The sequence below is a fragment of the Agelaius phoeniceus genome, chromosome 19 (assembly GCF_051311805.1).
Source record: "Agelaius phoeniceus isolate bAgePho1 chromosome 19, bAgePho1.hap1, whole genome shotgun sequence".
Taxonomy (NCBI): Eukaryota; Metazoa; Chordata; class Aves; order Passeriformes; family Icteridae; genus Agelaius; species Agelaius phoeniceus.
In genome coordinates this window covers 10,015,540-10,042,612 of record NC_135283.1, presented here as the reverse complement: position 1 = coordinate 10,042,612, position 27,073 = coordinate 10,015,540, and the positions used below count along the sequence as shown (strand labels likewise).

The following is a 27,073-nucleotide window of genomic DNA, read 5'->3' as shown; positions in this document are numbered from 1 at the left end:
TGGTACTCATAAACAGGGCTGAGAAGATGTGGAGGGTGATCAGTGTGCAGCACTGACAGACTGCTCAAGACACACAGCAAATCCCTTTTAGCTGTTTTTATGTGCACAGAGGACTTTGGAGACAGCCTCCGGAAATGTATCTGCATTCCTTGCAGGAAATACATGGATAAATCCACATAATAGAATATCATCAGTATTTATGTACAAAGCACATAGTGTACATGCTTGAAAAATGTAACCAGCTGACTCACTGTAAAATATTGTTAATAAAAACTGATTCTTAAAAATTGTATGAGCTTGTACACTCCAGATAAACAGCTGGCTTTTCTCAATAGCACAGCTGGTGTAGAAGCATAAAATGACTACAATTTGAATAGGACATGAGCTATATTTGGCAAACCATTTGCATGAAAGCTGAACATTTGCAACTTAATTTTCATTTATTTTAATTTTCATTGTACACCTATTAAGCAGAGATCTAGACCTGCTCCTATTGGTTTCAGTGGCACTTGTTTAGCTGTAAGCCACTATGTGCCAGGGTATTGTAAACTTAGAGTGGGCCATGTTGCTTCAGCTGAAAATACCAGAGGAAGATACTGACTTTCAACATCCAGTGTGTCATTGCTGAACTGTCATTCACGGGAATTTAGGCAGATAAAGTATCTTAAGGATGTAATTTCTTCCTTGAAAAGGCAAAGCAAACATGAAAGCAGTAAGAATGGCACTTCACAGCATGCAAAAGTCAACTGTTCCTACTGCAACTGTTAGTTTGTGAGGCTACAAAAGCATGTTCCCATGAATTTGGGCAACAGTAAAGAATACTGCTGATGCAAGTCAGCAGATGTGTCGTGCTTTGTGATTCACAGATGCATGCAGGAATTAGTTGAAAGAAAAATTTCAAGCTCAACTCTAAACTCTGACTGGTCAGATTCTTTATAAATTACTGCAGGGAGTGACATTTATATTATTTGGCATTTTACAAACGCCAAATAATTTGCATGATTTGCTGGGGCCTCAAATCACTACAGTGAATTATGCTAAGATTTAGACTTTAGGACCTAGATGTTTGGTGTTATTCCTTGATTGATCTTTTGTATAGATAAAAACAGATTTCCTTTTGAGGACAATCATTTAGAAGTCCACCTTTGCTCCTGGAGCTACTTTCTCATATTTGTGCCTTGGGAACAGCCATTTAAAATACCAGTTCATAAAATCTTCTTTGCACTTCAGATGTTTCTTCATGACAAAGATGTTTCTACAGTGCAAAGGTACTTGGTTTGCTCTAAACATCTTAGCTTAGGAGCAAGAAGTCAAACAAGGCATTGGTGCAGACTCCTCATTGCTGTTTGGCCAGGCTAAAGGAGATTTGGGGTCAGGTCAGCAGGCTGGGAATCTCTGCACAGCACTGCACTGGGCTGTAAGAACCACCCCCTCTTGCCTTCTCTGTTTACTATTCGTGCTTTCCTTGCAGAATTTCCCAAGCAGTCAAACCCAGCAGTCCTCCTTTCACAGGACCCTAGCCCACAATGTCATTATTTTACCAGGAAATCACTAGTTTGGAAATATAAACCACTGCTTTCACATTGGTAAATTGTGCTACATAAGAGAGACTTCCAAGTTCAAATTTACATTGAATTTATTTTCTTCCTGCTTTCTTTCCTGCCCCTCTAGGAAAAAAGGATTATTTCAGTGGCAAGTTTTCTTAGTCTGCAGTGGTTACAAGCCTGACTGATTTCTCTCCATAGCAATGTCCTGCAGTAAAACCTTGAGCTGGTGGTTATCAAGAAATATCCACCTCCATTACTTGCAAAGTGGTGGCTCTGTGCCCCAACTGAAACCAAACCAAACCAAATTCCTAATTCTAAAAGCAGCCAAGGAGGAGCCAATACAAACCCACCCATACATGAAAAATCAAATAGCAGCACACTGCACATTCCTCTATTCTTGTTAAAACCAATCTAGGAATGTTAATAACAAGGCAAACAAATCACTTTGTCGGAAGCTGGAGCTTGTGTCATGGAAAAGAGTTCCTGAAATTCTTGTTAACAGCCATGAATCATCACCTGCAGGAGTCTGGGGATCAGAGGGCACAACCTCAGAGCTCCATCAGCCAGGCTGTAATTGTCCACATGTGAGGGAATGAGGATGCATCAGGATTCACCCATTGCAGGTGAAATGATGTCTAATAATACTAACATGAAGGATTTATGGTTAGTGAGGGAGATTAGAGAAACCACTTCTCCTTAAGTAATTATCATTAAGAATTAAAAAGAAATTACAGGTGTGTTTTGTGGTAACTGCACTGAGCTGGAACGATGGAGGCTAAATTCCCTGCTCTACCACAGACATAGTTTTTAAGGTTGATGTATTAATTTCTGTTTCAATTAATCAAATATGAAATAAGGTTAATACTTTCTTTGCCTGTGTCTAACAGGAAGCTTTTCATATCTATAGCAGTGTAGGGCTTAGGTCTTGATCAGAACCTGAAAACAACGCCCTCAACATCAAAACAAACACAGTAGGAAACCTCAGTGTATCCTCCTAAACAAAGATATTTACTCAAGTAAGTACATTTCTAAACAATTTATTCCAGAGGTAAAATATCTCTATAAAACTGCTGGGAGTGATGGGCTGTGCATGTTTGGACAAGTAACTTACCTGGGGATCACCATGTTTGTCTCATGTTGGTCCTTTGAGGAATAATCAGCAATTGTTTTAAATAATTCAAAATGTGGAAAAGTGACAAATAATATTCTTATTAATACTTTAGTAAAAAAAATAAAACTAAGTCCTGGAACACATTCACAAGGAGAACACAGAGCATCTTGCAAAGACCAAGACTTAAAAATAGATCAGAAATGTATCAATCAATTTTAGGATTGTTTTTTGTGAATGAGACAGCGTTCTATAAATCAGAATTCCTTAATAAAATTGCTACTCTTTTGCCATAATCAATGCCCTTGGTTTCAGTGTAGCTGGACTGATATAACTAATAATGAAGCTGATTCATTGTATTTTCTTGCTAGAAATAAATCTTAACTAAATTGAGGCCAATGACAAAACAACTATTGCCATCAGTGGAGGCAGGGTTGAACCTTCAGAGCTGCCTTTGTGCAGGAGGACAGATCTGTTTCATTTTAGGTGTTGCTGCTTTTCTTCTTTTTTTCGGTTTTACCTTTGCAATTTTCTGAGAACAGAACTAGAAGCCGCTGGCGTGGTTTAGCATGAACTTGAGAAATACTTTCCACTGTCAAAATGCAGCTCAGCAAACAATCATTACCTTGGGCAGGCAGAAAAGATACTCAGTGTCTTCTGGACTCCAGCTCCTCTCTACAGGAAGGGATCTCACCACAGGCTTAGAACAAAAAATCGAACAAATTGAAATGGCAGCACCATCCCCGATGGTTTAGTGTAGTTACAGAGAAGTAAATGTAGATGAAAGTGTTCTATCATTCTTTTGAATATGAGAATTATGTAAGATGAAGCCAGTGATAAATCTGTTACATTTTCTGTGAGCATTCAGATAAGAACTTCAAGGAGTCATATGAAAATTTCAGACACAAGATCATTTTGGCATAATTTCTCCTTTGAGAGAGTTTTATTTTTTATATTCCACCTGAAGTTTGAAAGTTTGTATTCTGAGACTTGCATTAAATCAAAACCTGAGCAATAGGCAGTCAGGCTGAAAAAATTCAGACATGTTTGTACAAAGATTTCTTGTGCAGCTGCTGCTGGAGATGGTGGAAGCTCTACAAATGAAAGATGAGTCGGGTGGACCCCTTTTTAAATTTTTTCCATTTTTTCTTTTTTTTTCCCTCCTAAAAGGAATAAAAATGCCTCTGGTCTCACTCATAATTTTAAACAAAATCAGATTGACCATCCTTATGGTGTTGCTAGCAAGAACCTTGTTTCTTGTGTGACTAAATCCCAACAGCAAACACCATCTGCCTGTTGGAGGAGCAGGCAAGTCACCACCGAGACAAAGTCTCACTCATTAGGGCTTGGGAAACATCAGGGCTCTTTTTCCACATTCTGTGCATTTGTTTATTGAAGGTCTTGGTCTGATATTGAATAAATTTTCCCCTATTAAACTGAAGAATTTACAAAGAGTTTTGCTCCAGATCCAAATTCATATCAGGTGCCATTGTGTGAAATTTTACTGAATTCCTTGAAACATTAGATGGTCTTGGAAAATTATCTTACAGCTAAGAACACAGAAATTCAGACTGTGATAGAGCAACATAAATAGTAGTGGCACATCAGTTTACCCTTGCAGGAGTAATGTGTATCAATTACTGTTGTGAAACGATTCTTAAGTGCTATTTCTCCACAATAACCATAGGAACTAAGAAAAAGCTGTGACTTTTTATTCAGGCATTTAAATTCCAGCAAGTTCTAAAAGGCACATCTTTGCCTTGGATTTTATTCATGTAAATAGATACATACACTTGAAAAAAATGCTATTTTATCTGAAATAATAGTTGTGCACTCTCTGATTTAGTTAAGTACTATTATTTTGGAAGTTAACATTTTCCATTCTGCTCTAGAATGATTTTAACATTTTGTACAGCAAGTAGAAACAAATGAATAGCACACCAAAGTGCTAAGTTAGCTACTTTAAAGTACATGTACAAATCTGTTTCCTTTGCTGAATGCAGCTGCTTCCAGCAGGACTGCCCAGCACTTCAGTCCTCATGAAAGGTCCCAGAATGGGCTGGCTTGGAAGGGACCTCAAAGCTCCTCTCATTCCAACCCCTGCTGTGGGCAGGGATGTCACTGCCTGGACCAGGCTGCTCAGGGCCCCACTCAAGCTGCCTTTGAAGGTGGATATTTCTATTGGATTGGTGTCAGATCCATGGCTATGGAAAGTCATCCTACAGAAGGCGAGGAGCAGTGGGGTTCCTGCAGCAGAGCTGTCCAGCAGTGGTGCCTTCTGTTCCCTTCAGCATCTTCCAAATGGGAGGCACCACGCTGAGCTGCCTGGACACCTTCTGTGAGATCGTGGGTATGACTGGAACATGTGGGATCTTGAGCCTCAGCAGAGGAAAACCTTCCTTTAGGCACTGACTGTGCACATCTGCAAAGCAGCTGCTCTGCCAGGAGTGACCCTCATCTGCAGAGTGCAGTGGGCACAAGGCTTAGCCCCCTTAAACTTCTGCTCAGATTCATTTACAGTCTTTGGGATTTGGTATCTTGCAAGCATTTTATGGTGGGGTGGGTCCATGAAAGAATAACAACCCCTGTTAACAAAATGTGGTGTTGTGGGGGTATCTCTGGCCCATGCTGCTGGAGCAAATGAAGGCATCAGTACCACCCCACAGTTGGTTGCCAGTGGGAAAGTACATTCATCTTGACATTTCTGAGCCAACATTTCCAACAGAAACTGAGGTGTTGGTATTTGATCATTAAAAGTGAGAGCAAAATTGCAAAGGTCTACGTGGACATAGGAAATTGATATGTGCAATTATGAAACACTTTCCAGAGGTGTCCATGGCAACTAAAATTCATAACTTTATGGGATAACACAAATCCCAATAGAGATCATGATCGAAATATTGACTTTATGTCAAACTGTAATTCCTCTCTCTACTCCTCATCTAACCTTTTCATATTCCACAGGATACAAATTACTGACCTCTTCCTTTCCATTAGAAGATAAGGACCTTATCACCTTTCCTCTTTTCTGCCATCCTTATCACTCTACAGGCAGGAAGCCTGTGCTCCCAGGTGGTCTAATTGATATATATCTAATTAAAGGCAAAGCATTTTTTCTCAGCTTGTATTCAGCTTTTAAGTGTGTTGCTTTGATTTCAGACCTGAAGAACAGCTTTGTGTGCCTGAAATTTATTCTTTTTCAGATTGTACTAATTGGTCAAATCAAATGTACTACAAACTTTGCCTTCACTGTGCACAAATACATTCATTTTTGTTAGAGAAAAAGAGAAAACAATTTGTCGTGGATCTAGTTAAAAGCTATGTGTGAGATCTGCAGTTCTTCAGAGCCTTTGAGATTAGGACAAAATGTTCAAATATGATGAGATAGAGAAAAAGGATTCAGTAGAGACAAAGGTAGAGAAGTGGATTAGCAAGTAAAACAATGTTAGGGCTTACTCAAATCAAGGTTCAAGTTCCAAATTTCTTACCTTCTTGTGGCCTGTTGCTGTAGGGGAAAAAATTGGGATTATGCAAAATTGAGGAACTAATATAGGGTGCCCTCCATCCTCATATTCCTTATCATTTTGTCTAGTCAGACTGTCTTGTTGCCAGTTGCTAATAAGGCTTGTGATGGTTTGGGGTTTCTCTGAGCTAATTGCTCTTTTGATTTGGGCTCTTTAAAGTATGTGATAGGATTGCTGTTATAATATGCAATAACCACAAGAATCTCATCGAGTTTTCTGAGGACAGACTGTCACAAGCCCTTTGTTTGCTTGTGCTGAGCTGGTACTTGGCAGCTTGTGTGGTAGCTCAGCCATTCTCTAAATTAACAGGTTGTTCTTTGTATTTGAAGGGGGATTGATGTGATTGAAGTGATTAGCATGTATATGCCTAAACAAATTGCTCTGAGGGAGAGAGGGGTCCAATCAAGAAAACTGGATAGGTCCAAAGACATATCAGGGTTGGAAGAACCTTGGTATGTTCAAGAGTGTGCAAAGGACTTGAGAATAAAATTTCAGACCAGAATATGATTGGGAAAGTACAATTTTACTCTAAACCCTTTGTTAATGAAAGTTCAACAATGTATTTTTGTTAGATTTCTTTGGAGGCAAAAGCCCTGATGCAGATACGAGACATAGTGAGAAAAAAAATCAAGTGCAACAATTTATTTTTCAGTGATGGCAAAGTTGGGCCAATCCTCACAGTGTTTGGCTTCCTAAGTTACTTGAGAGTCTGTAGAAAAATGATCATTAAAGTGCTTAGATGCATTTTAATAATATTGTCAAGTGACTCAAACTTCTTTTCTCAAAGGACTTGGAGTCTACATGGTTTTTTTTTTCTTAAGATCTGGTGCTCCTGTCTCTGTGGTCCAGCCATAGTTACCCCAAATCTTATTGCAGGACTTCGTTGTGTGGGGAGGGCAGGAGAATCCTGTGTCCCAGAGCATTTTAGAGTTCACCTGCTGATTAAAATCCCTTTACATTGCAGCATGTGGAAGCACTTGATTCACTGTTTACTTAGTCTTAACTAACATACTTACAAATACAAAGTCTAATGATAGAGGACTGGCCTAATTCTTTACATTTGTATGCACACAGGTTTTGTTATTTTTTCCACAAGTGACACCATGGACTTCATAAGCTAATGGGAAGACCCCAAAAATACTGGTTTTCACCTTCAAAATACCTTTATTTACACCTAGTAGTATATCATTGACAAAGATTGGCTTTTGAATACACGTGTAACATAAAACTAATATATGTTTTTCTTGGTTTTGCCTTGCAGTACAGAATTGGACAGCTGTACATGATCAGCAAGCACAGCCATGAGCAGAGTGACCGAGGGGAGGGTGTGGAAGTGGTGCAGAATGAGCCCTATGAGGATCCCAACCATGGCAATGGGCAGCTAACAGAAAAACGAGTCTATCTCAACAGGCAAGTGCACTAAAACTGCTTCTCCCAGCATGGACTGCAAAAAAAATCTGCAAGGAATGCAGGCAACAGCCTTTCTGTTTCAAAAGAAGATGTTCCATGAATACCTGCTGCTTTCTGGTAGCCATGGGAGGTGGGACAGATCAGTGGCTTGAAGTAGAGGAATTGGCTGTTATCCCTTCTAGAGCATCTTCTCCATGAGAAGGAATTATAACTTCGAGTTCAGGATATACTGGAAAACAGAACTTTTGTTTTCTTTTACACTTAATTGTTTGTCATTCTGTTTTCCAAAATTGTTGGGGAGGGGGAGCCAAAAAACTAAACAACAAAACCAGCAAAGACCCACCCTCCAAGAAAAACAAAACCGAACCATTAAAAAGGTTTAAGTTTTTCTCACCTCATAATCATGTCACAAAGCCAGCATTTTTGCTGACTGTATTCTGCCTCAACAAAGTTAATTGACATTATGAATGACCATTGTCAAATGTCAGCTTTCTGGATCATTAGGCTTAAAGACAGGATGGAATATTTGGGGGTTTTCTCCCTGAAGTTCCATCATGTCTTCGAGTGAAATGTTTGTCTTCCTGTGCTGAAATGATACTGCTGAGGGTCAATGTCTCCACACTCACAGGCTGGAGATGTTCAGATATAGATATTTCTGCAATATGAGATATATTGCACAATCTGTTCCCATTTTTACTACTGCTGATTTAATTGAATACCCCTGCTTTTCCTGAAGTTCTTCTTTTCCCCTGGGCCTGTTTCATTGTATTAAACTGATGCTCTGCAGCATTTTTGAAGTGGGCATACAAACATTGAGGCTATTGCTTCTACATTACAAGTTCCTCCTGCACTGCAAACCTGACATATCTACCTTAATTCAGGCCAAATTGAATCACCAGTGATGCTGCACACACACACACACACACAAGAGTTCAATAATATATATCTTGCCAACATTTAATATTATTGTCATTGTAAGTGTTCTCTCACAGGCCAGATACAGGACTTGGGAAAAATCAATATATGTGTTCCCATAGTAGAGCTCCCACAAGTTGTGGGGTTTTTTTTAAATGTTTCTGGGTATTTCTTTCCTGCATGTTAAAAATAAGGCTTTAATCACTGAGGAGCATATTCAGAATTGTCACTTCAGGGCAATTCAGAATGACCACAAGAACCTAGAAGCCATGTACAAACCATTCTTGGGAAGCACTTGATTCCTGGTAATGCAGGCAATGGAACACAGGAGTTCTTAGCCAAAGATGGGTACAAACATTGACAAAGCAGATCTTTGTGCCTGCAACAACTCAGGACAGTTACCTAAAGCTGTGGTGGGTGTTTAAAGTCAGGCTCACTGAGTTCAATGATAATTCTGAATCCTCCATCCCCAGATTTGCTATTTGAATCTGGCTGTGGTGTCACAATCCCACCAGATATTGCAGTTCTGTTGTAGCTTTGTGGAAAGGATCAGGAGGTTTTCAGGCTGCTGTGGATTTTGCTCAGGATGTCCCTGGAGGATTTCACTCAAGGAGATGTGCTCCCATACAGGATGTGCTGGAAACTTCTCCTCTGCCTGCCTTGCTGAGGAACTTCCACCAGCACAGTTCTGTCCCTCAGCTTTTCTTCTTCCTGGGTCCACTGCCCTAACAAACTTTGCTTTGCTCTATTTTGATCTGAACTGATATCTCTTAAAGAAATTTGTGACTGAACTTCATCTGGATGGAGGAGAAATAAGGAAAAGAAAAAAAAAGCTAATGTGATCCTCATACCTGTGCTGCTGAAATAGAGATATTATCTTTTCTTGGAGTGGACCTTGGAAGAATTCGTGTGTGTCTCTGACTGGGACTTGCTAGCAATTCTGAGTATAATCTGTGTTTTCCTCATAAAGTCATTTTTTTCAGGATGTTCTGTACTGGTAAAGATAGGTAGACAGGCAAATATGTTAAAAACAGCAATAACCAAAAAAGTGCAAAATGAGCAGATGTATATTTTCTAGTGTCAGTATAACCTTAGTTATATTTAGAATTGTTTATTGCCTCTTCTCTCCTGCTGGAGCAATGTTTTCAGAAGCTGAAAGTCTGCATCCTCTGGTATTTATAATTTAGGCATCAGAGCAAAGTTTAGCAGGGGTAAAGGAAAAACATTCATAAAAACACTGACAGAGGCTGACAAAATAAACAGAAGATCTGATACAGGGAAGTCTATTATGCAGGATGTAAAATATTGCTTAAAAGCCTGTACACAAGAAAGGTTTATGTAAAGAAAATAATCCAGTTTTGAGCAATGTCATCAAAGAGCAAAAGTCAATGCACTTGGCTTTGAATTTGTAGATAATGTACTAACATCTGCATTTTGCCTCTGGACAAATAAAATATTTATATGTAGCCAGATCATGGTTAAATAAGCCTTAATGATCCCAAATGTATTTTCTTCAGAATTTTGCTAATATGGAAAGTTAATTTACTTCCTGCACACAGTTATCTAAACAGAACTATTTCAAACATTTACACTTGGGAAACTGAGGTTTGGAAGCATCTCCTGCAGTTCAGCACAGATCCAGTCTTGGCCTGGGTGCTCTGCTCAATGTTTTGCCAGACCAGCATTTGAACTGAGTCCCCCAAGCACAGGGATGTTTGTGGTGTCCAAGGTCTGCTGTCCTTGGAATAACTAGTTCTGCATCTTTTGTTCCTGGCAGCCTCAATGCTTCTAACTGAAGTCATAAAGAGAGGGTTGAAAGATGAATTAGAGTGAACTTGCCTTTTTGAATATTTCTTTTTTCATCAGTTTTTGGTACCCTCTGTGACCAGAATGCTGGAAATGAGAGATCCAAAAGCCAGGGTAAAAAAATGCTGCCACCCTTCCACAGTATTATTCAATTACCCTTTAATGATCCCTTCAAATGGTGTATCCATGCCTTTGATTTCTGATTCTGCTGCCTTTGCACCACTGCACTGGTGAGTTTTCTTGACAGAATGAGCTCTGAGCTGTAATGTCAGTTCCATTAATTCTCTTCACTTTTGTTATTTACTCTTCCCATCAGCAAAATGGGACTAATGCTGCCTACCAGCCTCACGAGGTGTTTTGAGTGATCTGTTAATTTTAATACAAAATCTTCCTACTCAGGAATTGCTGTTGGTAGTGTGGGAACAGCTGCGTGCCAGGTGAGCTGTGCACGAGGGTTTCAGTGCTGGCAGAGAACATAAAGGAAGAAAAAAGAATCTGTAAGAAGAAATAATGGGTTCAGGATCAAAGTGGACTGAAATCCCACATTTCCTCCTGACCTCTTGTTGGAGAGTGCCTCCCTGTGGCTGAGCACACGGTGCCACCAGGACACCTTGTCTGGCCTCACCTGTTGAGGGTGGCCAAAGGTCCCAGGCCATGAATTCCCAAAATGAGCAGCCTCGGTTCAGCCCACTCCAAAGTTGTTGCTCTGGCCCCGATCTGCTCCCTCTGAGGCAGAAAATGAAAATGCTCCTGAGAAGTCTGGGTGTTGCTGTCTCCCTCAAACACCTCACAAGTGATGGGCATGTTTGGAAGTATCTTTATTTCTACAACACACGTAGAAATAGTCATAGTATATTCTAAGTCATAATATATTCTAATAACATAAGTCATAAGTCATAAGATATTCTAATTTTATATTTTATTTTTACTTTCAGCAAGCTGCCTAGCTGGGCTAGAGCAGTTGTTCCCAAAATATTTTATGTTACAGAGAAGGCCTGGAATTATTATCCTTACACAATCACAGGTAAGGAATGTGGCAGAATTGATTGCTGCTTTCTGGTTTGGGGATAGTTTAGTTTATTTGCAGAAGCTCCAAGTTATATATTGAACTACAAGCACCAAGTCTCTTTAACAACTCCTCTTGAACTGGATATATTTTTCACCTTATATTTACTGATACCAGGAAATTAAGATTATATAGTTAAAAACTGTTATATCTATGCAATTTCTTACTTGCAAAGAAAACATCAGGTGCTTGGATTTTTTCTGACTTGTGTCCTTTATTGTCCCTTAGACTTAAGTCAAATATAAATTTGCAGACTATCTGACATAATCATTTTTATTATTAATGTGTGTTTACTGTAAGGATCTTGCATCATTGTTTCATTTCATGTTTCTCTTTTTTTTTTCTTTTCCCTCTTATTTCTTTTTTTTTACAAATGGACAATTGGAAATCAGAATACACAGTAAGTTTTTCTTCCTCTTTTTATTCCAAAAATAGAAAATTGATGTAAAATATAGTAGTAGAATCCAATCAGATCCCTTCTTAATATAACTTATTTATAATGCATTCAATAGTGAAACCTTATTTTAGTTATTTGTTTAAGCAACTTAAAGGGAAATTGGAAGTAATTCTAAGGGGATCCTATAAATTATTTTTCTTTATCACTTCAAAATAATTTGATACGTTTTTACTTACTGACTCTAAGAAAGAACCTTCTATTAAAAAGGGTGAGGCTTTTAAGGTTCCAGTTGTTACATGGAGACATGAGAACAGATTTTATTTATTGGTTTATTAACTTATAAAATGCTCATCTCTGGTATAGTATCTGGGAAACTGTACAATCTGTAGACAAAATTAAAGATAATCTGGGCACAGTGCCCAGAAAAATCATCTATTCCCTCTTGCCTAGCTAAGGCAAAATATAGCACATAAATCATGAGAAAAATTGTTTAAATATGCTGGCCTCAATAATAGCAATAAGTTTGCAGCAGCCTTTGGAAGGTAAGGACGGGATGAGGAGGAGGTTCCAGGTGAAGGGACCTTTCAGAAACTCCTCCTTTGATTTAGCTTGAACTTCTGACTGCAGGTAAAACATAATGCAGATGTTTCTCTTAATTCTGCAGGGCTCAAAATGTTTGTGCAGATTTTTTAAAAGCTCGTAAAGCACAAAGAAGAACAAAAAGAATAGTGTGATAAAAGGAAAAAAAATAAAGGGATGTAAAGGCTCAGATCTGAAAGCTAGAGACCAAGAGTTGCATCTGTGATAGCCAAGTTTGAAAACCCAAAGCAACAAACTGTGCTTTCCAATCTGTGCTACAGGTAATTAGAATATTTATTTGATTGTCAGAGGTGACACAAATGTCCCAGAATGGACAGCAGTGATCAGGGACAGACTCTCAGCTGGTTTTGCCAGAAGAGACTTTTGGTAGGGTCTGTCAGAGGTCACATTAATTAAGGCTTACCTTTGATAGCACATTTAGTGTTAGGCTGGGAAGTTGACATTTGCTGTGTTGCACTGATATTTCTCCATGGTAAATTTTTTCTTTAACTGAAAGTAAATTTGAATCTTTTAATGTGATTTTTTTCTTCAACTGAGAGAGACAAGTGGGGATGATGCAAAGGGTGGTGGCAGACAGAAATATGTGTCTAAATTTGAAATGCAATACATTATTAAAGCCAAACAGCAGTGCTGTACTCAGAGAATCTGAAACAGGAGGTGATCTCTGTCTGATCTGGTGAAACAACACCTGGCACAGGCTGGAGGAAGGTACAGCTACAGAAATGTTCCAGGGCATCAGCAGAAATGATTGCAGTGTTGAAGAGACATGTAGAGAAAAAATTCAATCAGTCCAGAAATTTGGAAGGTAGGCAAAACAATCACTAAGGGACACTGAAACTGCCTAGGGGAGCTGGGGACTAACTACCATGGTGCAAGGAAACAGAACTAGAAGTACTGGGAGGAGATAAGGGAAACTGTACTTCAGACAAAAATCAAAAATATGCATTAATGGAGCTGATAGGGTATGAATTTATCTTCAAGGAAAACAGAGACAGTGCCTTTGCCTCCAACTGTTGAATCTAGAACAAAAATGTTAAACATACCACTGGGAATAATTGCTATCCTTGTCTGGAAGATTTCTCTAAATTCGATCTTCTGTATTCATTAGAGAATTCTGAAAGAAAGAATGAGCCCACAGACATTGCCCAAAATATGTAAGATAGCTTGGAAACCCTTTTCTTAAAGATCATAAATTATTTCTGAAGGGTCTGTGGGAAATGGTGAGAGTCAAATTGAACCTCATTTCAAGGAAAACTCATTCTAAAGGCAGGCCAATAATTGGATAAATAAAGCATAATCTTATCAAGTACGTACTGCTCTGTGGTATGTTCACACCTTATTAACCTTGTAAATTCCACTCTAAATAAAGAGAAGGACCTTAAAGGCTCAGCATGTTATTTCAGTGTGTGGTAGTGCTTTGGAAGAGGATGTGAACAGCAGACTGAACCTTACTGACAGTCTTAAGGTTTTTCAGTTGCAAAATATGTAAGCTGTTGAGAAATAGCATTCAAGCCCATAGTCTGGCATTTAGAAATGCAGTATGGAATCATTTCATCAATCTGATTCTCCCGTGAATATTATAGAATTCATAAATACAACCTTCTTAAAGACCTGAAATTAGGACACCTAAGAAAAAATGCTCATCAGGCATTGAAAAATAATTTTCAGAATATTGTTCCGTGCCATGGTTGTATAAAAAGCCAAGAGCAATTGGATGCATGAAAACAGGAATGGAAATTACACTGTCATGATGTTAGTCCTCTGTAATCTGGATCCAGTTATGATGGCATCTGCTTTAAGCAATGGTATTTGTTACACAGCAACCCCCTAAATCTGGCAGCAAACACCACATCTGCTACTGGGTATTGACAACCATGTTAACAACATGTAAAACAAAAGCCACACTTGAGATAACGAATTTACCAGAACTATTGCACAAGTGATGTTATTGTGAAGTGCAATTTGTGCTGTAGGGTCACATCAGGAGAGCATTTGCAAATGCACCTGGTTAAAGCTGCCAAGACTTCCTCTCAGGAAGGTGACACATGGGGACTGTCCCCAGAAATGCTGTTTCAGAGCTGGAGCTAATCCTTGAAAGCTTCCTGCTGACGTGGAGAGGGAGGAGGAAGTCAAAAAATACTGTCAAAGCTGAAGGCAAAGGAAGTCATCCAGATTTGGGGGTACTATTTAGGGAATAAGATATTCCTGTAAAGTTCAAAGTTTTAGTGGTTGGGGTGTTACTTCAGACCTGTATGTGAGAAAGTGTCTTCAAGATAGACACTGGAGCTGCTTTGGTTTTGATCTTGTCATTAGAAACCTGGTATCTTGCTAAAATACATGTTTAGGTTTTATCTGCAAATCCATTTATATTGTGATTAGGCTGATGTTAAGACAATAAACCTGTGATTTAGGATGCAGCAGAAATGCAGCCCTACAGGAGTAACTCCAATGGATTCCACTCCTTAAGCAATTCCAGGAGTTGGGTGTGGCCAGGTGCCTCCTGCCCAGTGCAGCAGCTCCTGGGGAATGGGTGCTGGTGGCTGCTGGCTTTGGAAGGAATTCCTTTGCTAGCCAGGGCCTGGGGCCTTTTCCCCTTGGAGGATGGAGACAAGATGCCTTGCAGCTCTCAACCAGCCCTTGTGTGCCAGCTTATCACAGCCTTTGCAAATATGTATCTTTAGTGGAAAATATTTGTGCTATTCACAGTGGCAAGAACAACTGAACTTCCAGGAGGCTTTGTTATTTTTATTTCTGAGGTTGCCCAGCAAGATTAGAAATAATTAACTAGAAGGCAAACTTGTGTCTACTGCAAACCAAAGAAGAAGAATTGCATAGAACTAAGTTTCTTTACCTGCATTGGGATATGGTTAGAAGATAAACAGCACAGAGCAAATATCCATTCGACCTGCACAAGTGACAGTGGAGATTCTGGACAAAAAAAGAGAGGAGCCTCAAGCAAACAAACAATCAGATCATGTTTGGTGACTAAACCATGGTGCAAAATCTTTGTGTGATCAAAGAACACTGAAAATGAGCCAGAGTTTAGCTCTCAAGCTGCAGTAGAAAGTGGTTAGGGAAAATACAAAGAGAATTTAAGCAAACTCTTCTGGGTTTGAAGGTATAGTTCAAGTGTTTACCAGGGATCAGTTCAAACAGATTTACCTGACCTGAATGGCTTTGGTGGTGTTAGCAATATTTCAGTTCTGGGGCTGAGATTTAAAAACAGCTGGGTATTTTTTTGTGCATAATTTATGGACAATTGTTAGTTTCACAAATATATAGACAAAACAAACATTAAAATGGCATTGTTTGCTTTGTACAAGGAGGAGGAGCATTCCTTCAACATGCCAACGTCCCAAACATCCTGATGAATAGAATATAAACCCAGAATATTTATGAAAATCAGTTATGGAACAGAAAGCAGGAGACAACAATTCCTTTGATGATTTATCACAATGACATTTATTCTTCTACAGCAAATGACTGAGGAAAATAAAATTATGTCATCTGGTATGTGTCAAGGCCCCAGAGTGAGAGCTGCTAAATGGTCCATTACTGACCTGCTGGTTTCTGATTACTTTTGAGAACAGGCATGTTTTGTGCTTCACTTAGCTGCTGGTTTATCCATGAAGTAAATTATCTGGAAGGAATGTTTTTGTATTGTTATTTTTATAATGAGAAGACATGAGAAGGAAAACAGTTGTTTCAGATAAACATTGCTGTAGAGTTTTTTCCTGTGTTCTCTTTATCTGATTACCAGCCCTTGAAATTTGGATCTAACCCCTCACAATTCAGGGCTGAAACTTTTTTGCAGCTTGAGAATTTTAAGAGTCTGCATCAAAAATGCAGTACAAAGAATCCATACTGCAGGATTAGAGCCTAATGCAAAATTACTACCAGCATCCTCCCATCTTATCCCCCCAGCTCAGAAAACAGGCTCACTGATGCAATTGTCCTGGGAAAACACAGATTTATTTCCCTTAGTAGACGTTCCAGCAAAAGGAAGAACCTCTGTAGTATTTATAAGAAAAAAATAATACATTTTTTAGAGAGCTGCAAACCTGTATTCTCATTTAATAGCTTAATCCCACTAAAATGAGTAACTCACAGTGCTTGGGAGAATTCCCCTTTTTCCAGCACTGCCTTATTCCAAAGCAATCCAGCCCCCTCTCTGATAGATGGGACTGTCATTTCCACTTGTGCACGCTACTTTTCACTTCATTTCTTCTTCAATAAGCAGGTTACTGTTCCCATGTATCAAACAAAGAGATCCTGAGGGAAGGCAAAGCCAGTGTTAAGAATTTTATAGCAGTTGGAGGCAACTTGTTACTCATCATTTCATCTCCAGGTTATTGTATACAATACAAACAGTGGTTTTCTTCCTTGCCTTGTTTATGAGAGTTTTGCTCCCTTGTTTATTTTTAAGCCCTGTTTTTGCATTGTTCTTTTCCTTTCCACTCAACAGCACTTTTGTTTGCTGTTTGCCACCTTCCTGTGCTTATCTTGCTTTCCAAATTCTCCTCCCTTTCACTGAGTCACATCTTCCAAATGCCATCACCCTGCCCAGCCCCTTCCGCCTATTCTCTTCCAGCCCTGTCACCCTGATTGATGCTGGTTTGTGCCTGGGTGACCTGATCACACAGCAGCTCTGTCTGCAGCAATCTGAGGGGAGTCAATAACTCCCCATTGTCCATTTTCCAAAAAAAACCCATTGAATATTCCACCTTCCATCACCCCACAATCCCACATCCCCTTTGTTGCTTACAACAAAGTTGGGACTCCTCTTTCCCAGGTTCTTGTTCTTCAATAAAGAAATGCTGTTGTTACCTCCTGAGTAGCAAAACAGTGCCCAAAAACTTTGAATTTAAAGGATGTGATATATGGGAGTTCCCCTATGGAAAAGATTTCATTTGTTTGAACACTCTCACCTCATTGTAGCAGTCACTTTGTTCTTTGTCTTTAGGTTCTGTGGAGATCACTCTCTAAAAATCCAGTTCCACCTGTGTTGTCAAAATAATGCATATGTGACCATATAAAAAAATCATCAGTCTGAGAAGTGGTGGAAGATGAGAGAGAACATTTGCATGAAATATCTGCCTTGCTGGGCTTTTATGTTAAGACTTAGGGAAATATGATTCTGCTGCTTAAAAAAAAAAAGTGGGATTAATTTTTACTGTGCAGAAATAACTGCCAAGGATTGTGGATTAACATTCACAAGGAACAGGAGAGGTGAAGAGCAAGGATGAGGTCTCTAGCAGGTCTTTGAACATTCTGCAGGCAGAATCCACATGGAAAATGAAACCAGCTGCAACAGCACTGATGAACTGGAATTGCTCACACAAAGCAGGTTCCAGAAGGTGAAGAAGCCTCTCAGAGACCAACAGATTTGCTAACAACTGCAGTAATTCCCACAGCCACCTCAGGTGCAATTGCTACACCAAGGTGAATTTGAGAGCCCTCTGCCTTCAATGATTGTCACACCCTGCATGTGTTTGACTGTCTCTTTAAGACTTTGCCAAGTGTTTTGGCACACTTGGGTTCTACCCTGTTCTTGTAAGTGTTGCTTATTGCTATGGCAACGCTAATCAATCATGGTGCTAAAAATAGGCCTTGCGTTTTTCAAGAGGTTATATGTAGGGAATTGCAAACACAACTGGGGGCTGTGCTTTCCATATGCTGCTTTCATTCCCTTCATTCTAACATGGAAATGCCCCTGCTCATGCTGGTAATTACTGGTTCACTCTCCTCTTATTGCACTGGTGCTCTCTTGAGCCTTAAACCTCTCCTGGTTCTTCCAAAATTGAGGTGCCAAATATAGAAAGTTTAGGAGAACAAACAAAAACCCCCGAATGTTCCCCTTATTTGTTTCTGAGTGTCACAGGTGTGCTGGGGTATAAAAATTTTTAAAGGCGTTTATAAGACATCTAAAAAATCTGGAGGTGACAATACCTGGAGATGCCTCCTTTGAGAGCTTTTCACAAAGACACCTTATCATTGAAGAGACTGTGACTGAAGATTTTGAATTATTCTGTAGAACTTAGGTTTAATTTCAAGTTAAAGATTGAATTTGCCACTATTTCATTCCCGAGAGGATCCTTGCAAACTGTAGAGGCAGTGAAATGGAGAGCTGGAAACAGTGCCCTGTGCACTCCTGTGTGTGCTTGGGATCGATCGCCTCCAGGTCAGTGCTGGAGGAACACGGGCCCCAGAGGAGGCAGAGCAGAAAGGGAGTGGTGCTCAGAAGAAAATAAGAATCTGCTAAAAGGTTTATTACCTACTATTCACTCCCCAGTTTGTTTCTGACTGTTGCATAACAATTTTAATCCCCAGTTAAGTAAATACGCCGCCACTTGAGGGGAAAAACCCAACTTTTTGCATGATGAATAATAGTCTTTTGAATGATGCATAAACAGTTTTCTGGTTCTGCCAGAGCCCTCTGCCAATTAGTCAGAGTGCAGCTGATGAATCATGAGACACATTCTGTGAAATGTTCAAAAATTTGGACCCTGCTAAGTGTTCCTGTAAGGCAGCGAGACCCCCCACAGCTGCTGGGGCAGTGGTTGCCAGCCAGTTGAGTTTCTGAGAGAGATTTTTGCGGTGGAGGACTTCTGGTGAATTTGAATTTTCATTTGGGGTAAACCCATGTTGCCATTTATAATCTCAGATGAGGTTGTTACAGTTCTCTCCTTCATACTGAACACACAGGGAGGCTGCCTGTGGGTGGCTTTACAGAAAGTGGCTCTCTAATGAGGTGGCTTGAGGTAAATGGCACCATTCTTCTATGCTAGTCTAAGGAACCTTGGTCTTTTCTCAATGCTTCTTTTTGAAATACAAGGTAAGAAGATCTCTTGTTTTAATTAGAGTTTAGAGATTCTGGGTCACAGGAATCAACAGGTAGACTCAAGCAATGGCTTGTTGAGCTGCTCCAGGCAGCCCAGTGCAGCCTCATGTTCAGGACATGGAACGGTGACATTTGGGTGTCATGACCTGACTCATTGCTGGCAACCTCCTGACAGTGATTGAAAATAGCAGGCATTTCTTTAATACCAAGGTCAAAGGGAAATCTGACATTTGGTTTTATTCATAATTCCCTCTGAAACTGCAGCTGTCAATGCTGCAGTTCAACAGCATAAAGGGGGTTTTGCCTTCCATGGCACCAGAACCTTATTTTGAGGAATCTGTCTCACTTGTTTTTTCAATAAGGATTGATTCTAGATGTGCTTATTGATAACGAATGTCCTGTGATCAGAAGAAGACTGAACACTGATTTGTTGGGTGATACCCATTGAAGGAGGGATGAATTTGCTGCAGTCTCCAAGCCTTAGATTTCAGCTGTTGCACTACACCTGGCTCCTAAACCCCCTCTTCCCTTACTCACCAGCCCCTCCCTTGAGGAACTCTCTGAATGTTTTCAAGCCTGGACTTGGACCAGCAGCAGTGTGAGCACTGAGGTGTCCAAACACCCTCATTGTATAACCTGGATGCACAGCCCATGAAGGAGTCATTTGCCACAGGGGATCAGTGATGCATCACACAAGGAACTGGCAGTAAATGCAGGGAAAGCCTTGGTGACTAATAGGAAAGATGCTGAACTGGTGTCATTCAGAGCTGGTTAGACAGCTGTTCTAGCTGCCTGTCTGAAAACTTGCTTTGAAAGAAGAACTGTGAAATGATAAATAAAATATATTTGAAATATTTATTATGATGGGATTATGTTGCCTAGTATTAAAAATTCTAGTCTTCATAAGCCAACTAAGCTAAGCAATCCTCAGAAAAATAAATTTATTTCCATGTAAACACAGAATACTAATCTTTAACAGGAAAACATTGGTGTATTCTTCTTTTTTCTTTTTTTTTTAATATTTATTTGGATTTAGTAAAAAGGAATTTTCACATGGGTTCGTAATCCATGAATTCCATATTAATTTCATTAATAGGAAATTATGCTAAAATTCATTTCTCACCGAAAATCAAGAGCAAGCCCTCACATCTGAAAGCATTGATGTCTGTTTGGTCAGGACCTGCATCTGGTGAAGTGTCCTTGGGTTTTTCTATATGGGGATAGACTGGTCTATAATGAGGGATATCCAGTTGCTCTCAAGATCTCAGTGAATTGAATTTCTAACAAGACATTCAGGACATTCATACTCTTGGGCATAGTGAGCATGAAAACCATTGCATCTAATTATTCCAGACTGCTTATACTGATTTATTTATATCTTCATTATAATTTTCAACTTTTACATAGAATCTCTGGATCCCTCCAGAATCATCAAACCTTTCAGGTTTACATTCTGGGAACATTTACTCTTTTTCTTGAAGTATTCTGAAAAATAAGAAAGGTGATACCAAATGGGATGTACTGAATGTGTCAGCTGATGAAGCAAGGCATATTTCTTGTGTTAAACATACTTTTCTTTTGTTGCAGTGTTCCTTTTTGCCTAAATTCTCCATTCATATAGAGACAAAATACGAGGACAACAAAGGAAGCAATGACAGTGTAAGTATGGCACCTTGTGCAGAAGTTGATTGAATCCTCTTTGTTAACCACAGTCTGTCTGGGGCCTGGAGCTCTCTCAGTTGGGGAAAAAGGCCCCATCAAACCTGTGCCTTTGCCCCTCCCTGGGTGCCCTGCTCCAGAGCAGCTGCAGAGGGGTTACCTCTGAAGTACCAGGAGAGGAAAGATCTGTGTGCTCACCTTCCTTTCTGCCTCTTCTATTCTATTTGTTCCTTCTCTAAACACAGCATCATTTACATCTGTGAATTTAGTCGTGATGAACATTTATGGAAAGTAAAGAAAAGAAGACTGGGGTTTTTTTGGTGTGCTTGTATTCCACTTTCTGTGTTTTACATTATCTCTGAATAAAGGGGGTTGAATTCCAAGGAGGTGTCAGGAAGAACAAACAGGAAACTAAACAATGGTCAAAGATGAGAGATCTCAGAAAGCAGCTTGGGGAACAATGGCTGTGCACTTAGGTGATGCTTTTGGCAGTCACTTACCCAAAGTTAAAAATTTTCAGGGTTAGAGATGAGAAGGACAATTAACTATGTAAAATCCTCTGTAGAGGAAGGGTGGGAATGAGCTGCCAGCAGCTGCTGATCAGAGAGGCTCAGGAGCAGAAGGCAGGAGGTCAATCAGACTTTGCTGTGCAGAGAGCAAAGCAGAGTCTGCTTTTTCCTTGCAAAAAAAAATAAGAATAACTTTCACTAAAGCCCAGCATGTAAAGATTGAACCCTTGGGTTCATACACAAATAAGTTTCTTCCTGTTTCATTTTGGTATGCATTGGTTGCAGACTTATGGGAAGAAGTTTCTTGTAGGCATGAAACAAAGTTTAAATGTCTGGAAATTTGAGCTGTAAAACAGAGACCCAGTGATGTGTGGTTTGAACTCATTCTTGAAAAGGAAAAGGGCAATCAAGCAGATTTTAAGGGGTCTGAGCACAACCTTCCAGTGTTTTGGGGTGTCCCTCCAGCAGCCCTGGTTAGAGGAAGGTGTTCTGTTCCCCAGGTGGGAGGCACATTTCCCTCAGCCCCCTGGGGCTGCCTGTTCATGAGGCTGACAGCTGTTGCACTGCTTATGGCAGAATAATTACATGTACAAGAACAAGGTGGGATTTGGAATAATGCTTTTGGCATGCAGACACTTTCCCACTGGGAACATGACAGGGATCATCTATTAACCACCAGATACCAACCACTCACAGTGGCTGCCTCTCTAAGCCAGATCAGTGAGTGAGTTAAAAAGAAGGATATTACATTACCAGCTAGATGAACATTGTGTAATTTATGCACTTTTTAATGTTCGCTTCTGTTTTTTGGCAGCACTTTAATTCAGAGCAAGCCCACACCTTAGGTTTTGGGGGGGTGCAGACTAATTTTCTGGTGCATTATAATGTCAGCAGTGAGCAGACATGATCTGGGCTGCTGTCTGACAGAGGAAGAACTGCAGCTATTTAAGCAGAGTGAATTCTTTCAGTGTGTCAGCTTGTGGCTAAAATACTGTGAATCAAGCCCTGAACAGTATCCAGCCAGGGAATTCAGATGAAAGTGGCACAGAGGTGGGATACTCCCGTGATGTAAATCAAAGAAACTCTATTCTGCTTGAATCCAGCTCTTCCAATGTCATTTTTACCAGACTGCCAGTGGGCTAATATCATATTACCTTTCTATTGCAGCACCTGAGTCACAGACTAAGCCAGTGTTTGCCTAGATTAAGAGATTTCACTGACCCCTGCTTGAACTGAGGAGGAGAAAGAGCAGCTGAATTAGGGGGTTGCACTCCAGCCCTAATTTCTCTGATTTTCTAATTCTGAGAGCTGTGCTGTTCCCTGGTGGGAACACAGTAAACCAATGGAAGATCTACATTTTTGTGCTCCCATGACTTTTATCTGGGACCACAGACATGACTGGTACAGCACTGAAATGCTGGAAGGTTCCTAAATATGGAGAGGCTTCTGTTAATCCAAACACCTTGGAACTAGGAGCAGGAGTCATCCTCATTTCCATTGCTCAATGGACAGGCTTATACCTCCCTTAAGAACTTGCAAAGTGCATTTCTCCTTTGTGTCAGACAAGTTTAGATTAAATTTCACTGTTTTTCTGGGTAGAAAACAGCAGGAAGCATAGCACCCATTCCTATAGATTTCCATAGATACCCTGGATTTTCCTTCATTGCAACTATCAGCCTTGTCTGATGAAGAAATAATGAATCCAAAAAAACTTCTGTAAATTTTGCAGTTGTAATGCAAAATAGACTGGATGAATATTAATGTTACAGTAATGAGGGCAATAATACGAATCTGATTTTAACTCAGCTATTTCTCAATGTATTTTTTTAGATCATAGAGATTTTTTTAAATCTTTGCACTCTGATCTATTCTTCATTTCCATACTGTCTGATAAAGTAGATATTGATTGTGAAAAGCAATACTTGGACATAAGGATACTAAAACTAATTCTACTGATCCATGGAAGAAAGCAATATAAATGGTCTTGGGTTCCTGTCATTTGGTAGGCTGGGATGTTATTAGAATTATTTCATTTAACATGTTGTGTTGTCTGGTATAATTCTACCTAATTATTGCAATATATCTCGATGCAAAGTTCCTGCTGATTTTTCTTCCCATTTGGCATGACAGAAGACAGTAGTAATACCAGTGAAAGATGATATCTGCTCTGGAATCCAATTTTTCAATGTCTTAGAATTCATTTTAAGCTATTTTAAATGTGTTAAAGCATTCTTGTTCCAATCTGTTAAAGTTTGCAGTTGATTTGCACAAATATAAATACTGACAGAAAGAACAATGGCCAATAAATGTCTTTATTTAGGCAACCTTGTGTAGTAGTGCAGAACCATAAATCCACTGAGCTGTGATTTCAGTGCTCAGAGCAGCTGATTTTAATGTATCCCATGTAGTTGTTCCATGGCAACTCTATTCTTAGAAAAACAGAGCCAGAGTTGGATGAGCATGTGAGTACATCAAATATTGTCCCTGCTACCTTGTAGCTTTACAGCTTCATTAACACTGCCAGAAACTGGACCAGTGAGTCAGGCCAGTCACTGTTTCCTCTTGCAGATCTTTTAAATTAAAAGTCGACTTCTTAAAGAGAAATTTTATTTTGATTTTACTTTTATTTTACATTACAAAATGGAATTTTTAAAAATTAGAATGTTTTGTGAGATGGAAATGACATGGGAGGTGGCATCTGTAGAGTTCATGAAAATATTGCCTCTCTTTGTGCCCTGAGCTGCTGCCTTTGAGCAGTGCTGGGCAGGGGAAGTGCAGCCAAGAGCCTCAGTGGCACAGAGCAGTGCAAAAGGGCACAGTAATCACATCCTTCTCCCAAAGCAAAATTTGCACTTTGGGAATTTGAATATAGATAGATAAAGTCTGTATTCTGAATATTTAAAACATAAGGAACATCCTTACAGAGAGAATTCTTACAGGTATCCACTGAATGAAATGGTAGAAATGCAGGCAGGAGGGTGGGAGTTACTGCTTGTGTGTCAATAAATTGGGTGTGTGCTTTCCATGAGAACACTTCCTTAAGCTCTTTTTTATTTGAGCAGGTATTTTATTTCAACAGTCCATTGACTGCTCAGTATTTGTGTCACAAAGGACTAATTTAGTGGAGCTGTCATCTCCCTCTCACTGTTTCAGTGTGCACCACAGACACAAGTTTTGGTTTTTTCCTTTTTGTGGGGAATGCCCCAACTGTGCATTGCAGTCAGCTCTGTTGGTTACAGGCCACACCATTTGGCTGCAGTGGCTGCTGCAATCAGTGCCAGCCATGTCACCCATGGCACAGCCACACTGGCCCTGCCTGTGCCCCTCTGTCCCTGGGGAAATGTCTGCAAGGCAGCTGAAGGTACAGCAAAGGCAGCCTGGGGACAGACACTGCCCCAGCAAATCACAGAGACATTCCATTGTCCTATTTGTTGCACAAGGATCGTTATGTTTGACTGATTTCTGTTGATTTGTTTTGTTTTGTTTTTTAGTCACAGAATTAATTGCTGCTGATATTTGGGCAGTGATTTTTTGCCATCTGATGGTGTCTGGGGAAAGCAAAAAAAAAAAAGTACAGCTTGTCAAATAATTCAAAGGTTGTCAATAATGAAAATTCACTGTATGTAAAATTTCCTGTGCCTTGCTCTTTGTAGCATAACATTTTTCTCTGGAAAACTCAGTGTCTGGATCTTGATTATGAAACTAAAGTAAAATAAATTTTAGATATGACAGCTAAAAAGAAAATCCATTTCTACTTTGGTTGAGTTTAGGGTGGTTTTTCCTCTATTTTTGTCTCCTATCTTAGTAATGTGGAACTAGGTTGTAACAAACTTGAATATAGCACATGGAAATTAAATGTAAATTCACTATTTAAGGCAACTGCCATGAAACACTGATTTCAGCTGAAAAGGATTCAGCTGTGCCCTGGTTTAACCTGCACCACAGGATCTCAGCCTGGAAACTGTCAAAAGGATTGCTGGGCATCACTCAAAATATGGCAAAGTCAAAGCAAGGGACACTTTGAGGGATTTTATTTGCACCTGGACTTTTCCTGTATGATGGTACTGAGTATCCCATAATTTGCAATGAAAAAATCACGATTTTATGATGCTTTTACCCTCTCTAAGAAGTCTGAAAAGATAAAGGCAAACAAGTGGAAAGGTTGGTCTGAAATTCCTCCTGAGGGAAGAGCTCTCTTTGTTGAACTGCAGATCCTGTGTCCCAAGCACATATGGCTATCACAGAACATATGACAAGGCCCACACTGACAGAGTGTGAACAAGTGATATGGTTGTGCCTCTACTTTTTCATTTTTCTAAATGAACTACTGAAGTTAGTCAGTAAATCTGGCACTTGAACTGGATGTGACTGGAAAAACGAATCCCAGTAAATATTATAGATAGTCTATTGAGGTTTTGGAAGCACAGCTACTTTGACATAATTACATAAAAATCCAGTTCTCTGTCCAGAAAGCACAAATCTTAATGAGATATTTTATAAGAGATGGAATAATAGGGGAGTCATGACATGGAGATCAAAAGGAGCAGGGAGCAAAGCTGCAGATAAATCTATAACTGCCTCTCCCACTCTGTGGCACACAGGGATATTCCCAGCCAGTTCAGGGAGCCAAATTTTCTCTTCTCAAAGACAGATTCAATCTTTTTCCATAGAAAAATTGCTCCCAATTATGTGTGTCCACATAAATAGTTTTATCCCACGAACGGGTTTGAAGTTGGTCAATTCCTGTAATCTCTGCCCAAATAAATCTCAAAAGGAAATTAGGGAATTTGGAAGGAGCTGAGGCTGGAGCAGGACTTACTGAAAAGTTACACACTGAATAAAGTCCATGGGTGAAGTTCTGAGTTCTGAGGAGTTTTCCTTCAGAGAAGTGGAGCAGGTGACACAACCTGCTCAAGGTGTGCAGCAACACCCTGGGGAGCAGCCAGTGGTTCTGGCCATGGCAATCTGCAGAGCTGAGAATTTCAAGGTGGAGAGTATATTTTGTGCATTTTTCTAATGGAAGAAAAGGATTTTTCTTGCAGTCCTCACCACAATTACATCCCTGCCATGAATTAGCTGTCTCTTTAGAGCCTTCTGACCACAAACTGCTTCTGTTTAGGCTGGGAAAAAAAGCATTTTGTAGTAATGACAGAGCCAAACACCTTTCCAGCTGGTAATCCCTGGGATGGTTCCTTTGCTCTTGAAGATGGAAAACAAACATCACAAGAGAGAATCATGTATTATGAAACAAAGCCAAGCCAGAGGCACAGATGTGACTCTTGGAGTCCTGGTGGTGCAGATGAGTGAGGAGTTTGCCAGTGTGGATGGAATAAATGCATACAGCAGAAATTGGCTTGATGCTGTTTATATCCAATCCAGGTCAGCTGTGGAGATTGGCCATAAAGTTATATTTCAGATTAACTACATCTGAATAAAACTGCAGCCAGCAACTTATCCTAAACATAGAAAAAAATAAACAAATAGGAAAAAATGCTTGTAGAAAAGAGGATATTAAATTTCCCATCATATCCTAACCTGACTTTCTGTTCTGACTGTGGCTACCAGGAGAAGGGAAGTTGCCAGCAAAGCATGTGCCAGGACATGTCCTTGCAGGGCAGGAGGGAGACAAAGGAATGAGATTTAAGTTCACCAGTCCTTACATTTCTGCAATATCCTGGATGAGCTGTTATT

At 39.8% G+C, this 27,073-nt stretch overlaps 1 protein-coding gene across 1 annotated transcript in view; it reads left to right on the top strand.

The window, feature by feature from the left end:
• PITPNC1 (phosphatidylinositol transfer protein cytoplasmic 1) overlaps positions 1-27,073 on the top strand; it is a 74,884-nt gene that overhangs the window by 28,809 nt on the left and 19,002 nt on the right. Inside the window, exons 2-5 of the mRNA XM_077188459.1 lie at positions 7,441-7,589; positions 11,246-11,334; positions 11,769-11,776; positions 20,802-20,873. Coding sequence (XP_077044574.1) covers positions 7,441-7,589; positions 11,246-11,334; positions 11,769-11,776; positions 20,802-20,873 — 318 coding nt within the window. The remainder of the gene's footprint in view (positions 1-7,440; positions 7,590-11,245; positions 11,335-11,768; positions 11,777-20,801; positions 20,874-27,073) is intronic.